General features: G+C 38.3%; 1 protein-coding gene across 1 annotated transcript in view; it reads right to left on the bottom strand.

Annotated features, from left to right (window-relative positions):
* The window catches only part of PLBD1 (phospholipase B domain containing 1), a 55,791-nt gene that overhangs the window by 12,514 nt on the left and 26,006 nt on the right, over positions 1–17,271 (bottom strand). Inside the window, exons 5-6 of the mRNA XM_058558723.1 lie at positions 14,178–14,318; positions 13,597–13,741 (exon numbers count right to left, since the gene is read on the bottom strand). Of these exons, the coding sequence (XP_058414706.1) occupies positions 13,597–13,741; positions 14,178–14,318 (286 nt within the window). The remainder of the gene's footprint in view (positions 1–13,596; positions 13,742–14,177; positions 14,319–17,271) is intronic.

The following is a 17,271-nucleotide window of genomic DNA, read 5'->3' as shown; positions in this document are numbered from 1 at the left end:
AAATAGTTGTTAAATCTCAGGAAGAAAGAGAGGACGGTGGTGACTAACGTTTACTGTGCACCTACCAAACACCAGACACCTTGCTTTAGAAGGATGGATACATCATTTGATCTTCACAAAAAGAGCACTTAGATGAGCTATTTTTTAAATACTTTGCTCTTTAAAGCTAACAAATAGCATTGTCAGAAATAAATCTAAAGGAAATCTCAACACACGCCTTTTCCACTATACCATATGCCTGACAAACATGATGGGAACAGATATGTGGTCATGCAAATGGTGACACTTAATATACACAATGGAACAAATGTGGTAGAAGCAATGAAGAAGAGAGTGAGTCACAGGGAGCAGCATGTTTAGACAGGGTGGAGTTGGGGAAAACAACTGATAACAAGTTAATCAAAAAAGTATGGAAAATAAGTTGGGATTTCTGGAAAGATAGAAGAGAGGAAGCTTCCAGAAGTAGGTGGGGAAAGATAATCAAGACAGATATGGCCTGGCCAAAGTGATCTGTGTCCTGGGATGGTGCCAAAGAGGAGATAAAGACCAAAAGATAGGTACTTAAGAAAGCAGAAATGAAGTGCTACAAAATCTACCTATAATCCTTTGGAATAGGTGCCTTTGTTCTACCTTTATTTCTTTTCCTCGCTTGGTTCTATTTTTATAGGTGGAAGACATGAATCTTGGCATGTGTTAACTCACAGACTGTTTGTATATATTTCAGCTTTATGAACAAAGTAGGATAAAAGAGGTAAGATGAAATTAATAAAAGTAATTATAGTACCTTAAAAATGTTTACAACATACACAGGCAATTTTATAACCCTTGAAAGTAATAACATATGGATGATGAAGGAGATTTGGCTAAATTTTCTTGGAACTTTGAGACTATTCTTTTATCTTCTCATGTACCTACTTTCAAGTATTTGAACTTCAAACAGGAAAAGGCTGAGCAAGTCTTTGCTATTCAGACCAGGAGGGCTGTCAATGGATGGGCTTGGACCCAGTATGTTAGAATCACCCAGGATGCTTGTTACAAAGGCTCCAGCCCAGATCAACTGAATAAGAATGTCTATGGATGGCACTTTGGAATCTGCATTTTTAGCAAACACTACAGGAAATTTTAAGTTTAAGGGGTGTGTATACGTGTGTGGGGGAGGTGATGGGATGCCTGGATGTAATGCAAAATATGAGCACATGCATGCTTGGTGAAATACACTAAGTGCATTCCAGAAAGCCTCACTTACTGGTAATTAAGCCTGAAGCCTCAGCCTCATAGGGATCATCATTACTGGAATCCTCAATTAAAACACTTTGAATAGCTTCCAGCTTTTGCTCCCACACAAAAGCTCCACCCACCTGGCATGCCAGGAGCCCCTTTAAGTTCACAGCTCTTTTTCTTTTAACCATTTAACTGAATTGCAAACTGAATCATTTCTGGAAAAAAATAGGATATTTATAGTCAGATATATTGTGTTTGAACCCCAGTCCCTAACCTCTGAGTGGCATGATTTTGTGTGTGTGTGTGTGTGTTTGAGGAGGGTTGGCCCTGTGCTAAGATCTTCCTCTTTTTCTTTTTTCTCCCTAAAGCCCCAGCACATAGTTGTGTATCATGGTTGCAGACTTGTAGCTCTCCTATGTGGGACACCGCCTCAGCATGGCTTGATGAGCGATGAGTAGGTCCGTGCCAGGATCCGAACTGGCGTATCCCAGGCCTCTGAAGCAGAACATGCAAACTTAACCACTATGCCACCGGGCTGGCCCCTGAGTGGCATGATTTTGAGCATGCTATTTAACTTCTCTGTGCCTGTTTCTGTATTTGAAAAATGCAGATACAATAACCTTCTTATTAGGTTTTTATGAAAATGAAATGACATCCTACATCCCAAATGTTCAGGATAGTGTCAGTCACAGTGCCAGACTCATAAGTAGGAACTAAACAAATATTAGTTGTTTTTTTTAATTTCAATAACAAGATGGGCACAGCAAATTTATAGTAACTTATTTAAAACTTGGGTGCTACCTAATTCCCATAAAACTAGTTAGGTCCCATTCATGTCATTTATAATCAGAGTGGCTACAAAGGGTTAGCTTCAAGGTCCAACTCCTGTGCTGAACATACAGGTTTGCATCTGAAATGCCTCGATAACAATTCCTGAAAGTCTTGGACTCTTATTTTCAAATCAAGGGTATAAAAGGGAAGGCAGTATAAAGAGAGAACAATGAGGTCGTGATAGAGACAATGATCTCTTGGGCAGTCCTCATTTCCAACTTTCACTGCGTTTCCCTCTCTTTCTCCCTGCAGTTCCCACCATGTCCACATCAGAGTGGGTCATCCCTATCTGTCTGCCTGTCTCCTTCCTTTCCTTTTTTTCTTCCCATTTTTTTTTTCTCTTCCTTCCTTCCCTCCTTTTTTTCTTCCTTGTCACCATAAATATTTATTCAATGGTTACAATGTACAAGGCTCTGTGCTGGCCCTGAGGACCTGGACATGAATATGAAATATGGGCTCTGACGAAATTATGCACAGGGTTCCAGGGAAGCTCAAAGGAAGGATAGGTTACTCATCCTGAAGGTTAGTGAAGACTTCTAGGAAGAGCTCTTGTGATATCTTTTGTTAGTATGGAAAGCATTTGGGTAAAATGTATTAAAAGGCAATAAAAATGCTCATACCAAGGGTGAATATTCCAATAATGGCAGCACAAAGAAACTGAATGATTTCTCCCACAAATAAAAATGATAAACTCTATATAAAATTATTTAAAACAACTAATTTGTAGATACTAGAAAATGACCAAAGGCAGAGAGAAACTGAACACTGGTAGCATAAGTTAACAATATGAATACGTGGCTTTTTTGTTTGAGTGCACTCCTTACCCCTACCCCCAGTTCTGGTGGTGGAAAACTGCAGCCATAATGACTTGAGATGGCAGATGTAAGAGTTCAGGGCTGCAGAACAGCTGAGAATTTACGGGGAAAGTTTTGGAAGCAACAGAGATCTACAGAAAAGCAAAGATCCAAAATCTGAATATAAACTCTGCCCAGTTCCCTGGCTGACCACTAACTATGCAAGAGTGTGAGAGATGCCAGGGAGCCAGGGGCAAAAACAAAGAAGTGAGAGATTTACCCTTGTAAGACAGAATTGTTCCTGGTGAGATATGTGAGTTTGCTGCAACTTTGACAGAGGGTGTTCCCCAACTCATATACAGCTCAGACTGCTCAAACTGTCAAAGGGAAAAATTCGGAGTTGGAAGAAACCTTGGAAACAAGCAAATCACAGAGAGAGTTAGCTCTAAAGTCTGAGTTAATCTTTGCCAAAATCCTTGGCTGTCTACCAAACTACACAGGTGCAGGGAAAATCTCCAGGGGGCCAGGCTGAAAAAGGAGCAGCTAGAAGTAAAAAACATGGAGCAAAGACATCAGCTGCTGCACACTGCTAGGGAGATATACTCTGAAGTTTGAGTACAAGTGAAGTAAATACCTACTATAACAAAACACTAACAATTCTCAGAAAAACAAATTCTGGAGTCATTGTAATGTACTACATCTTCAATGTCCAATTTTCAACCAAAAATTATTAGACATGAAAGGAAACAGGAAAATGTGACCCATACCTAAAAAAGTCACTAGAAACTGTACCCAAGTAGGCTAAGGTATCAGATTTAGCAGACAAAAACTTCAAACAGTTCAGAAAGGGAAAATACAGTATTAAAAGTTACCTGAGGGAATATTAACAGAGAGATAGAAACTAAAGAAAGAATAAAATGGAAATTCTAGACCTGAAAAGTACAACAATTGAAACGAAAAGTTCACTGGATGGATTTAACAGTAAATTTGAGATGGCAGAAGAAAGAATCAGTAAACTTGAAATAGATCCATGGAAATAATCCAATTTGAAGACTAGAGAGAAAAAAAAGACTGAAGAAAAATGAACAACGTCCTAAAGACCTGTGGAATAACATTAAGCACTCTGACATACAAGTAATTGGAGTCCCAGAAACAGAGGAGAGAGATAAAGAGGTGGAAAAAATATTTGAAGCTATAAGTGCTGAAAAATTCTTAAATTTGATGAAAAACATTAATTTACAGATCTTATAAACTCAACAAACCCCAAAGAGAATAAATACAAAGAAAATCAGAGCTAGCATATTACAAAGTGAAAGATAAAAATCTGAATACAGGGAGGAAATTATATATATAATATGCATATTATACACATTATATATAATATATATGTTATCTTTAAATATATATATATATTACTTGATTTAACTTCTTTAAAAAACATACATGTTTAAATAAAAATTATGACACTATATCGGTGGGTTTATACCATATATAGATGTAACATATTGCAACAATAACACAAAGATTGGTGGGCACTAAATGTGATTATTACCAATGAAAGATTCCTATTTTTTATCTGATACAATAAAATATTTAATTTATGTAAATTGTGATGAGTTAAAGATGCATACTACAATTTTTAGTGCAACTACAAAAAAACAATGCAAAGAATCATAGCTAGAAAGCCAACTGGAGTACTAAAATATGAAATATTTTGTTAAAATACTAATGAAATTTTTTTTAACACAAAAGAAGACAGGAAGAGAGGAACAGAGAAACAAAACAGAGATGATTATAAAGAAAAAAATAACAAGATGGCAGACCTAAATCCACATATATAAATATTAACATTAAATGTAAATGGACCCAATACTCCCATCAAAAGTCAGAGTTTGTCAGGCTTCATGTAAAAAAAACATCCAACTATTTGCTATATACAGAACATTAAATACAAAGACAAATAGATTGGAAGTAAATATATAGAAAACGTAAAGATGCAAACAGTAAGGAGAAGAAAACTGGAGTGGATTTATTAATATAAGACATTACAGATTTTAAGACAAGGGGTTTTACTAGAGACAAAGAGGGATATTTCATAATGATAAAAGGGTATGATAATGATAATACGTTATAGTTGGAGATGTAAATATTCCTCTCAGTAACTGGTAGAAAAGTAGATAGAAAATCAATAAGCATATGGAAGATGTGAACCACACTATCAACTAACTTGACTTAATTGACATTTATAGAATGCTACACTCAGAAATACCAGAATTCACATTCTTTTCTATTGCATATGGATCATTCACTTAGATAGACCCCATGCTGGGCCACAAAACAGCTATCAATAAACTTTATAAAAATTTGAAATTATACAGAGTATGTTCCCTGATCACAACAGAATTAAAAATAAATAAAAAACCTGAAAGATATCTGGAAAGTCTCCAAATTTTTGGAAACTAAACAATACACTTCCAAATAAGTCATAGATTAAAGAAATCATGTGAGAAATTAGAAACTATTCTAAATTGAATGAAAGTGGAAACAAAATATACCAAAAATTGTCAGATTCACTGAAAGGAGTGCTTAGAGAGAAATTTATAGTTTTATTTTCTTATAGTAGAAAGGAAGAAAGATCAAAATCAATTATTTGAGATTCTACCTTAAGAAGCTAAAAAAAACCGCTGATTAAATGCAAAGTAAATAGAAGAAGATGATAAAGATAAGAATGGAAACCAATGAGGAAGAAAAATGGACAAACAATAGGAAACAAATCAATGAAAATAAAATCTGGTTATTGGAAAATATCAGTAAAATTGATACACCTCTAGCCACACTGATCAAGAAAAAAGATATATTATCATGAAATGATTAAAGGGACTTAACTACAGATCCTACAGACATTAAAAGGTTAATAAAAATATTATAAATAACTTTATGTCAATCAACACAATAACTTAGAAGAAATAGACAAATTCCTTGAAAGATACCAATTTTCAAAACTGACTCAAGAAGTATTAGAAAACTTGAGTAGTCCTATATCAATGAAAGAAATTGAATTCATAATTAAAAACTTTCCAACAAATAAAACTCCAAGTCTAGACGGCTTAAGCAATGAATTCTATTAAACACATAAAGAAAAGAATAATACCAGTCCTACACAAACACTTTCAGAAAACATAGAAGAAAAAAATAATTCCAAAGTCAGATTATAAGGACAAGCTTACCCTGAAAGTAGAACTATTACAAGAAAAGGAAACCACAGACCAATATATCTCAGGACTATAGATGAAAAAATCCTTAACAAACTATTAGTAAGTTGAATAAAAAATAAATGAAAAGAATCATATATTATGGCTAAGTTTATCCCAGGAATGCCAAGTTGGTTTAACATCTGAAAATCAATCATTGGAATTCACCATATCAATAAAGGAGAAAAATCATATGACCATTTTAATAGAAGCTGAGCAAGAATTTCACAAAATGCAACATTCATTCATGATAAAAAACATTAAGCAAAGTAGAAAGTGAAGGGACCTTCTTAAACCTTCTAAAGGATATGGGCAAAAAACCTACAACTAACATCATACTTAATGGAAAAAGACAATACTTTTCCCTTAAGATCAGGAAGTAGGCAAGGATTTTCATGCCCTTCTAGTCTACATTGTCCTGGAGGTCTTATCCAGTGCAATCATGGAAGAAAACAGAGACCAACAAGGGAAGGAAGAAGTAAAACTGTCTTTATGCAGAGATGGCACAATTATGTATATAGAAAAATCCCAAGAAATCTACGGAAAAGCTATTAGAACTGATACATGAATTTAGAAAGGTCTTAGGATAAAAAGTAAATATACAAAAAAAATTATATTTCTATATTGTGGTGGTTTTTAAATTTCCACAAATTATTTGAGACTCTTTCCTTTAAAAGATAAATTCCAATTTCCTTTCTTTGAATGTGGGCTGATCGTAATAATATGCTTCTCATGAATAGAATGTGATGGAAGTGACAGTGTATGACTTCTGAGACTAGGTCATAATAGGCATTGCTATTTCTGCTGTGTTCTTTTGATTCACTTGGTCTGAGGGATGCCAGGCACCTTGTCATGAGGATACTCCAGCAGTCCTATGGAGGGGCCCAAGTGGAGGAAAACCAATTTGCCAGCACCGCCTTGTCAACCCTGTAAGTGAGTCACCTTGGAAGTGTATCCTCCAGCTTCAGTTAAGCTATCAGAGATTTTAGCCCCTCAGTCTTTGAGTCTTCCAGCTGAAGCCCCAGATACACTGAGGTAGAGAGAAGCCATCCTCACTGTGCCCTATCTAAATTCCTGATCCACAGAAACTATGAGATACTAAATTGTCATTGTTATTTCAAGCCACTAATTTTGGGGGTAATTTGTTATGTAGCAATAGATAACAAATGCATATATACAAGCAATGAACTATTGAAAAAAGGAATAAAAAATCAATTCTGATTATAGTAGTATCAAAAATTGTCTAGAATTCCAATTAATTAAAGGAATGTAAGACCCATATATGGAAAACTACGAAACATTGCTCAAATTAAAGAAGACCTAAATAGAGATGCTATACTCATGGATTGGAAGACTCAGTATTATTGACATACTGATTTCCTCTGAACTGATTTAAAGATTCAATGCAATTGAAATCTGCAAACTTTTGTGCTGAGGTCTTCCATGCAGTGGTATCAGTTACCTTTGCAATGCCATCATTCCCTATGAGATTTCTCTCTCTGTCTTACTTCCTGGGTTCTTGACTTGCATAGCCAAAATCAACACTTGGCTGTGTACAGTATCCTGGGGAGGGCTAGTGCAGGGCTTTTATCTTCCTTAGCCTTATCAGTTGTTAGGTAAAATAGAGCAACAGGCTATTTAAAATCCTTCTTGTTAGGGATGGAAAGATTCTAGAATAAGGTTATCCAGGGCCACCTTGCCAGAGCCTCAGGCAAGTCTGTTTTACAGGCCCCTGCCTATAAAAGCAATTTGATTAAGAAGTATACCATATTACAAAATTCATGGGCCCATGTGAAGCACATCACATAACCATGTGATTTATCAGTGAAGATTAAGAATAATGGGCAGAGAAAGGTACTAATGTATTTGTCTATTGTCCAATCAGTGCATGTGAAGATTCTTCATAGTGCCCAGGTACCATCTCTTTATATTCTTTATTATCAAGTGCATTGTTCCTGGGTAATTTTATATCTTCCCCCACAAGAAAAAGGTACCAATACTGCTACTACTTACAAAACCATGATTCTTTGTAACCTGTTTGTACTGAAACAACATAGACTTCTTTGCCTCTGCAGTTCCCTAACACCATTAACTTAATGACTCTGTAATATCTATCACGCCACCTGTGTATATTGGCTTCTAATGGCTCTCTCAAAGATCGTTACTGTGATTTGTTAATGATGACCACAAACGCAAGTCTTATCCAGAGTGTTAAGAAAAATGTGAATGATAATTCGTTTTATGGTCATTGAAGTTACATTCAGAATTTTATAGCATAGAACTAGATCAACATATTTTTTGTGTGTGTGTGTGAGGAAGATCAGCCCTGAGCTAACATCCATGCCAATCCTCCTCTTTTTTTTGCTGAGGAAGACTGGCCCTGGGCTAACATCTGTGCCCATCTTCCTCCACTTTATGTGGGACACTGCCACAGCACGGCTTGACAAGCGGCGCATTGGTGCACGCGTGGCATCAGAACCCGGGCCGCCAGCAGCGGAGCGTGTGCACTTAACCGCTACACCACAGGGCCTGCCCGACATATTTTCCAGCTATGTCTTCTCTTGGACTCCTTAGGCTGTAATCATTGCATTCCTAGAATGTGATCTCTTTCCATGCTGATTACACCCTTCCCTTCCACACACTCCCACCAGTGGGCAAGATAGGTGAGAAGCCCATGGGCAGGGCCAGAAAAGTAGTCCCAATTGCACAAGGAATATCCATCCAGTTTAAGACTGACCCGTGAGAGTGGGACGCCATCTCATCAACTGAAGGCATTAGCTCTGTTGCAAAGACCCGTTTGTGCTGTGGAGCAAGCTTCTCAAAAGCCCTTGTAGGGACCAGGACCAGATCCCTCCAGAGGACTGCCAAACACATGGTGCAGAGCCTGCAGTGGGGTGAGGTGACCGCCACAGGGGCCAGCAGTGGAGCACACAAAGTAAAGTTCATTGTCACTTCCCCTGCTGCCCTCGGGTGCTGTAGAAGGGAGGTGGCACTGCAGTGAGAACACAGACAAAAGCAGAGGCCCATATACATGCTTAAGCCCAAGGGTAAGCATGACCTTTGGTAGCCTACAGCCCTAAACTCATGCTGTGTCTCACACGATGGTCGCCCAAACTCATCATGTCACCAACATACTGTGAACTCAATCACGCCAAAACTATACTCTGAAAGCCAGCAGAAAGGTTCTGCTCACCAGGACCAGCCCATAGGCTTGAGTCCCAGGGCTTCTCATGGCGTCTTGTTGAACCCATGTGTAGGTGTGGGTAGAGGGGAAGAGCTCCTCAGAAAGGGAGATCCTATCTGAGCTTGGTTCCACCTGGACACCTCTGCCATGCTGGCTGGTCTGGGGCACTGAAAGAATATTTAGAAAATTTCTAGAAAGGTGCTTCCTAAATCAGATCCACTTCGGACACAGGCTAGGGTGCCCCAGTACTTTTAGCCTGGCTGGTCTCAGGGTGTTGGAGGGGGATTTAGGAAATTTCAAGGAAGGCACTTCAAAGATGGAACCTCACTCGCCTGGGCTTAAAGGTGGTACTGAAGTTATCAGTGCCTGGTATACCTTTGACTTTCTCAGGACATTTCATGTTAGCACATCTTCAGGTGAAATAATTTCCCCAACAGTGAAGGAAATTCCTATTCTGTTTTTTAAAACAAGTTTTAAAAATACTAAGCCATTTAAGCTACCTTAAATCCTTTCTAGATTCAGATGGGGGTTACTATATTAATTTGTTTCCTTGACACAATCACCTCTATTTTTATGGAGTCAGCTGGGGCTCTGGTGAACGCAGAGCATGAGACTGGCTGAGATAAGTCTGGGTGTGCTGGGTGAGGCTTTAGTAATAGTGATGAATGTACCGTGAAGGATTACTATTGTTCCTTCCATTCTCCCGCGCGCTGGAGCAGAATTTTGGGAGTGCCCTTCTGACCATTCTTATTAGGTAATTATCCCTGAGGGATTCTGGCTAGGACAACAGGAGCACACAGAAGGTCATGATGTGCTAGTAATTCAGCAGTTATTTTTGACATTTTGTTTTCTTCTTGAAGATGGATATCAATCTTCCATCTGTACATTGATTGACCATCTACAAAACATTATATGGGTTGAGTCACCTAGATTATTCTATCAGCCTTCTAAATGTTCTGTCAGCAGCCTCTCTTGTCCTCCTCTTCTCATAGACCAGATAATTCTAAAATGTAAATCTATTAATGTTACTACCACTTGTCACTTTAATAGTTTGCATTGCCCTTCATTTCCTCTCTCTGGCCTTCTCCACATTTTCTCTTGCCTGCAGGCCCTTACACGTGCTGTTTGTCCCACGTGGAACATTCCACAACCCCATTTTCCCCATTAGTCTGGCTAATTTATACTTGTCTTTTGTGCCTCAAATTAAATTTTACTTTCTCTTAAAAGTTATCTCAACATGCCCAAACTAGTCTTTCCTATTATTACACAAATCACACTTTATCATTGCTTTTTTATTTGTCTCTACTTTTTCCCAGAATGCAAATTTTGTTAGAATAGAGATTGTATCTGTCCTGTTCTCCATTGTAAATAGTTTGCTTAGCACAATTAATGGAAAATTGTTGCTGAATAAATAAATTACATAATGTTTACAGCTTTATGAAGTAAGCATTATATTAGCTTCATTTTACAGATAAGAAAACTGAGGCTCACCAAAGCAAAATAGTTGGACTTCATATGCTGAAGAAACGTTTAGCAGCTGTCCAAGATCTACCATTTTCCTTTTTGGAAACCGCAAAAAAAATGTCATTGTGTCTAGAAGCTTTGGGATTTTTCATGACATGTCACCTCTACGGTTGGCAGGAGGGTCATGATGTATTGTAAAAGTATGGATAAGTGCATATGAGATCTTCAGAGTTATTGGTATCTTTAGAGTGATGGTGTCTGTACCATCCCAGTTATCTTTATCTTTAACTTTAACATGTGTCTCCACCAAGGTATGAATGTTTCATGACTTCATCTGTCTGTTTTTTTTTTTGTGAGGAAGATCAGCCCTGAGCTAACAACCATGCCAATCCTCCTCTTTTTGCTGAGGAAGATTGGCCCTGGGCTAACATCTGTGCCTATCTTCCTCTACTTTATATGGGATGCCGCCACAGCACGGCCTGACAAGCGGTGTCTCACGCGCGCCCGGGATCCTAACAGGACCACTAGCAGCAGAGCGCGCGCACTTAACCACTATGCCACAGGGCCGGCCCCTTGATCTATCTGTTCTGACTCAGCAATTCTTAATATCCTGGTCCATACCATAAAGAGTCTCCGGGTCCTGTCCCCTTCAATACAAAACTAACACCACACTCCTAATCCACTCAATCTACTATGGCACTCCTCCACCAAAGAAAAACAAACAAGCCACCCAGCTTTGTTCTGGGATCAACAGCGCACATGGTATGAGGTTCATGGCAAAGCTTAGTTCCATATCTACTGTATCAACCCAATGTGGCTGATCCCTTAATCAAACAATTCTTTGTAATATAAATAAGATTCTACATGCTCTTCATGTTTGCTGTTGAGAACAAAGCTCTCCAGTTAGAGAAAATACGAACCACAGTGCACCACTGGTTCCTATAAAAACACCTTGTGGGCAGGTGCCACCTGCCAGGTGGCATAGTGGTTAAGTTCATGTACTCTGCTTCAGCGGCCTGGGGTTCAGAGATTTGGATCCCGGGCACAGGCCTACGCACCACTCATCAAGCCACGCTGTGGCAGGCATCCCACATATAAACTAGAGGAAGATGGGCACGGATGCTAGCCTAGGGTCCATCTTCCTCAGCAAAAAGAGGATTGGCAACAGATGTTAGCTCACGGCTAACCTTCCTCGCCAAAATAAAAAACACACACACACCTTGGGGGTAACAAAAGTCTTTTGTTTTCTCTCAGTTTAATTGTTCTAAAAATCTCTATTATGTATGTATCTATCTATTCTGGAAGGATATATATGCAAATGTTAACAGGGTCATAAGTTTCATAGGAATCCCTCCATATCCTTCCCCATCTCTACCTTATCAAGACTGTTAAGACTATGAAAGAACATCATTCTCCAGAGATTTCAAAGCAGTGAATGTAACATCTGAATATTGCATTTTATTGCAAATAAGAGCAAAAATTCGAATATTTGATGGTTCTCAGTTTCTTGCCATCCTTAAATATCAGTCTAAAGCAACACAAAAGAATCAAAGCACAGTCTAACTTGGAGAGAGGAGTCCCCAGTCCCCGTCAATACTAAAACAACTAAGCAAACTATGACAAAGATGAAATCAACGTGGTCTCAAAGGAAGGATCAGGTCACAAGGACAGAAAAATATCGAGTTACACCCCTGGTCAGAATTCCTGATAGGGTGGTGCTAATATTATCAGAAGCAATAATACCAGAAGAGGCAATAATACTTTGACAAAGGTAGATATGACAGGTGGTTGGCATAACCACCCCGTAAGTTACAAATATGTAATTAAAGGTCAAAAGTGTCCACATTGCATCCATATTGGACTTTTAGATGTTTGGTAAGAATTTTCCCCTTGAGATTGCAAATCTGCAACTAAAAGGGCAATTCCAGGTAGCAGACATGCTTTGTTGGGTTCACACAGTGGGTTTTGTTTTTTAAATCCATACTTCTATCTTGAGAAGTTGAAGATTTGGAAACACTGATCTCACATTGCAGGGTGACAACCGTCAGTGGGAGCTGGGCAGTTGGCCCCCTTTCAATAGGTCATGTGTTTGAGACAATTGTTTCCACTTCTATTTTCTTATACCAGCCCCCCTTTCTTCATTTACATCATCCACCTATCTCCTTTGGGCATAGGAGTTTGCAAGCCCTACTCTACAGAGACTGTCCTTTCCGTCCATCTCTACCTGTTCAAATTCTAGTCATCATTCATGGTTCATATCAAATGTCAACCTCTCTTCTCTTCCTCCAACAATCAGATGTGAGTTTTCCCTCTTTTGAATGCTTATGACATTTCTTACACTTCTTTTGTAGCATACACAGGATCCAGTAATACTATTATTATTATCTGTATTGTACTTACCTTGTTAGTGTAACATTCATTCATTCATTCATTCACCCATTCATTCACCAAAAATTTAAGTACTAGGTGCCACACACTAGGTTAAGTACTGTGGATATTGCCACGAATAAGAGAAACAGAGACAGGCCCTCAAGGAGATACTGAGAGCAGGATCTGTCTCGCTCATCTTTGCTTCCACCACAGAGCCTAGGAAATTGCCTTGTACTTAATAAATGCCCAGTTGGCATTTCTTGAAGTGAGGTTTTGGCAACTCTATTAACTTAGTTTATATCAGTCTATCAAATAAAAGCATTGGAACTATATTTCTTCAAAAAGAATTCTGAAAAGTAATTTTCATTAACATATACCAGCCACGAAATATTTCTTCTCCCATTCCAGTTACTACGAATCATCAAGGTTTTATCCTGAAATGGTACTCAGAGTACTCAGATGTCCCTCTAAATTTAGTTACCTGGGTAACTGCTGAAAGAGAGGCGACTACTGATGGTGTCTTTATCTATGATATTGAAGTCCCAGTGTTTATATATCCTGAGCATGGCTGCATACGTGTACCAGCTTGAGTGAGCAAAAAAGATGTTCTCAAATCCAGGAAGAACCTATAGCCAGAATCATAGTGAATTACACAGAGATACATAGACAACTGACTACAAGGGTAGGAAGTGTACAGGGATTGTGTTGTCAGGTGTTTATTGCTTTATCACCAGAAAATATGACCAATAAGTCCAACATCAACCTTTAATGTGTACAAAACAGACACTGTCCTAGCATCCAAAATGGAAGACTCTGGAAGGTGGGAGTGGCAGGCACATATAGCATGGGAGGAATGGTGGAAGAAACAGAGGTAACATCATGTACTTTCAGTTCCCTCCATCAGTTGCTTCCAGTTCTTAATTTCTATAATAGAGGAACACATGAGCTGATGTACAGCCATAGCCAGGGGTAATGAGATGTTGCCGTACTCAGGTGATATATCGAGGAAGTCCGTGTGGACCAGAACAAGGAAAAAGAGAGAGGCTGCCACATGTGTCTCACCTTAATAAGAGCAGAGCAATGTCCCATATCCCATCTCTTAAAAACTTTCAGGTTGTACTTCTGTGTGGGAGAAAGTGAGGGAATCAGATCCAACAGATCTCCAATAGCATTCAGGAACTGAATCTGGAATAAGGTTATGGGCTGGGAAAAGACAAAGACTGCATTTAACACTGATTTTTGACAGTCAGATATCATTTTCTATTTTTCCTCTTGTTAGGGATCTATTAAATTATTCCTTTATGGGGTCCGGCCCAGTGGCATAGCAGTTAAGTTCACGTGCTCCACTTCAGTGGCCTGGGGTTCGTGGGTTCAGATCCCAGCCACGGACCTACGCACCACTTATGAAGTCATGATGTGGCGGCATCCCACATATAAAGTAGAGGAAGATGGGCATGGATGTTAGCCCAGGACCAATCTTCCTCAGCAAAAAGAGAAGGATTGGCAACAGATGTTAGCTCAGGGCTAATCTTCCTCACCAAAAAAAAATTATTCCTGGGGCCGGCCCTGTGGCTTAGCGGTTAAGTGCATGCGCTCCGCTACTAGGGGCCCGGGCTCAGATCCTGGGCGTACACCAATGCACCGCTTGTCCAGCCATGCTGAGGCGGCGTCCCACATACAGCAACTAGAAGAATGTGCAACTATGACATACAGCTATCTACTGGGGCTTTGGGGAGAAAAAGGGAAAAAAAAAAAAGGAGGAGGATTGGCAATAGAGGTTAGCTCAGGGCCAGTCTTCCTCAGCAGAAAGAGGAGGATTGGCATGGATGTTAGCTCAGGGCTGATCTTCCTCACAAAAAAAAAAAAATTATTCCTTTATGAAGGGTCCCTAATGTAACAGATACATTAGATTTTATTGTAGCTTATAAAATAATTTTTATTACTTTATAGTTAAGAGATATTTTAGTATGTTTCGATATCCACAGATTTGGGGAATGGCTCTTAAAGAGTAAAACAAACAGACCATTCTGTTTGCATTCCTCTATAGCAGATTTTCTCAATCTCTGCATTAGTGATATTTTGGGCCTAATAATTCTTTCTTGTCGGGGGCTGTTCATTGTAGGATGTTTAGCAGCATCCCTGGCCTCTACTCACTAGATATCAGTAGCACCTCCCAGTTTTGACAACCAAAAATGTGTCCAGGCATTGCTAAATATCCTCTGGAGGGAAATCACCCCTAATTGAGAATCACTGCTTTACGGCAAAAGCATTCAACTAAGATGCTTTAGATTTTGATTGCGTGTTTAACTAACTAACTAACTTGACAGCATTAACCCTGAAGCAATGATCAGACTTGAATATGAACTTTGTGCTAACTAGAGAGCACTGCTCCAGCAAGATTCAGTCCACCAGAGTAGCCCGGGGGTGGGCGTCTACAACCAAACTGGTTTTTAGGCAGACATGGCGGGAGGACAAACACAAAAGCCATTGTAACCAAAACACAAAAACAAAAACAAAAGGCTCAACCTGATTATTTATTTATATAAGTATTCTCTTTGTTTTGGTTTTTGAAAAAGTAATACATTCATTATTCAAGATTTTTTAAATTATAAGAAGATCTATAGTGGAAATTCTCCTCCTACTCCCATTCCCCACTGGCTCAAGTCCCATCCTGTCTTCAGTTTACTACTTCTACTGGTTTCCTGTGTCCATCTATAGACTTTTCTGAATGTCTTTAAACGCAAATGTTAGTGTATTATATGCACTACTCCTCACCTTGTTTTTTTCTGTCAATATCTTTAACTCAATATCTTGGGGATCTTTCCACGTTGGATGTAAAAATCTTCTTCATTCTTTTAAACAGTATTCCAATGAATGGATACACTGTAGTTATTTTTAACCAGTATTTTACTGATGGACTTTCAGTGGTTTCTAGTCTTTTGCTGCTATAAACAATGTGAAAATAATCAATCTTGGACACATCATTTTGTATGTGTGTGAGTCTATGCACAGGATAGATTCCCAGAACTGATTTTGATTTTACTAGATATTGCCAAATTGTCTCCACAGGGCTTGTTTCAATTATACTCTTACAGCCTCAATAACGTATTAAACATTTAGTTTATTTCCAATTTGACAGGTGAAAAACAGTATTTCGTCGCTTATCGGCATTTCTTTTGTTATGAGTGAGGCTGAGCATACGTTTAAAAACCACTGGATTTGTTTTTTTGTGAACTGTTCATGTGCTTGATCTATTTTTCTACTTGGTTATTCTGTTTCTCATTGATTTTTAGGAGTTCTTTAAGTATTAGGGAAATTAGTTAATTGTCTCTGATATGAACTGCAAATTTTTTTGCCTTTATTTTTAAAATTAAGAATGATACCATACATATCAAAGAATAAAGATGTAAATGCATAATTTAAGGAAAAATAAAAAAAATAAACACCTGTGTAACCACCTCACAGCTTGAGAAACACAACATTAGTTTTGCCTTAGAAGTCTCCAGTCGCACGTCCCTCCTTCCCTACCAGTAGCAACCACTCTGCTAAATTTTCTGTTGCTCGTTACCTGCTTTTCTATTATTTTATCATCTATGCATGAATCCCTAAACAATATATTTCAAAAAATTTCCCTGCTTTTGAATTTGTACAAATAGAATCATATTGTGTTCATTATTTTGCTCAATATTATTTATTGACATTAATCAATGTCAATGGTGTGGAAATAGTTCATTCATTTTCATTGCTATATGATATTCCATTACACAAATGTATATATAGTATCACAATGTGCTTATGATGAACATTTGGGATGTTTCTAGTTCACAGCAAAACAACGGTACTGTTTTATGTACATGGAACCCACATACAAGAGTGTCTTTAACCTCTGAGTGGATTTACCAGGTTATAGAATATGCATTATCTTCAAATGTTTCAAGTAATGCCCAATCCTTTTCCAAAGTGGTTGTAGTAATTTACTCACTCCAGCAGAGGTTGAGATTTCCCAATTCTGGTGCATAATAGGATCTCACAGAGGTTTTAATATGCATTTCTTTAACATAGAGCATTTCTTCACATGTTTTGGGCCATTTGTGTTTCCTCTTCTGTGAAATTCCTGTTGATGTTTTTTGCCCTTCCCCGTTTTTCTATTGGGTAT

Source organism: Diceros bicornis, chromosome 17 (genome assembly GCF_020826845.1).
Source record: "Diceros bicornis minor isolate mBicDic1 chromosome 17, mDicBic1.mat.cur, whole genome shotgun sequence".
NCBI classification, from domain to species: Eukaryota; Metazoa; Chordata; class Mammalia; order Perissodactyla; family Rhinocerotidae; genus Diceros; species Diceros bicornis.
This window is presented reverse-complemented; position numbering and strand designations above follow the sequence as displayed.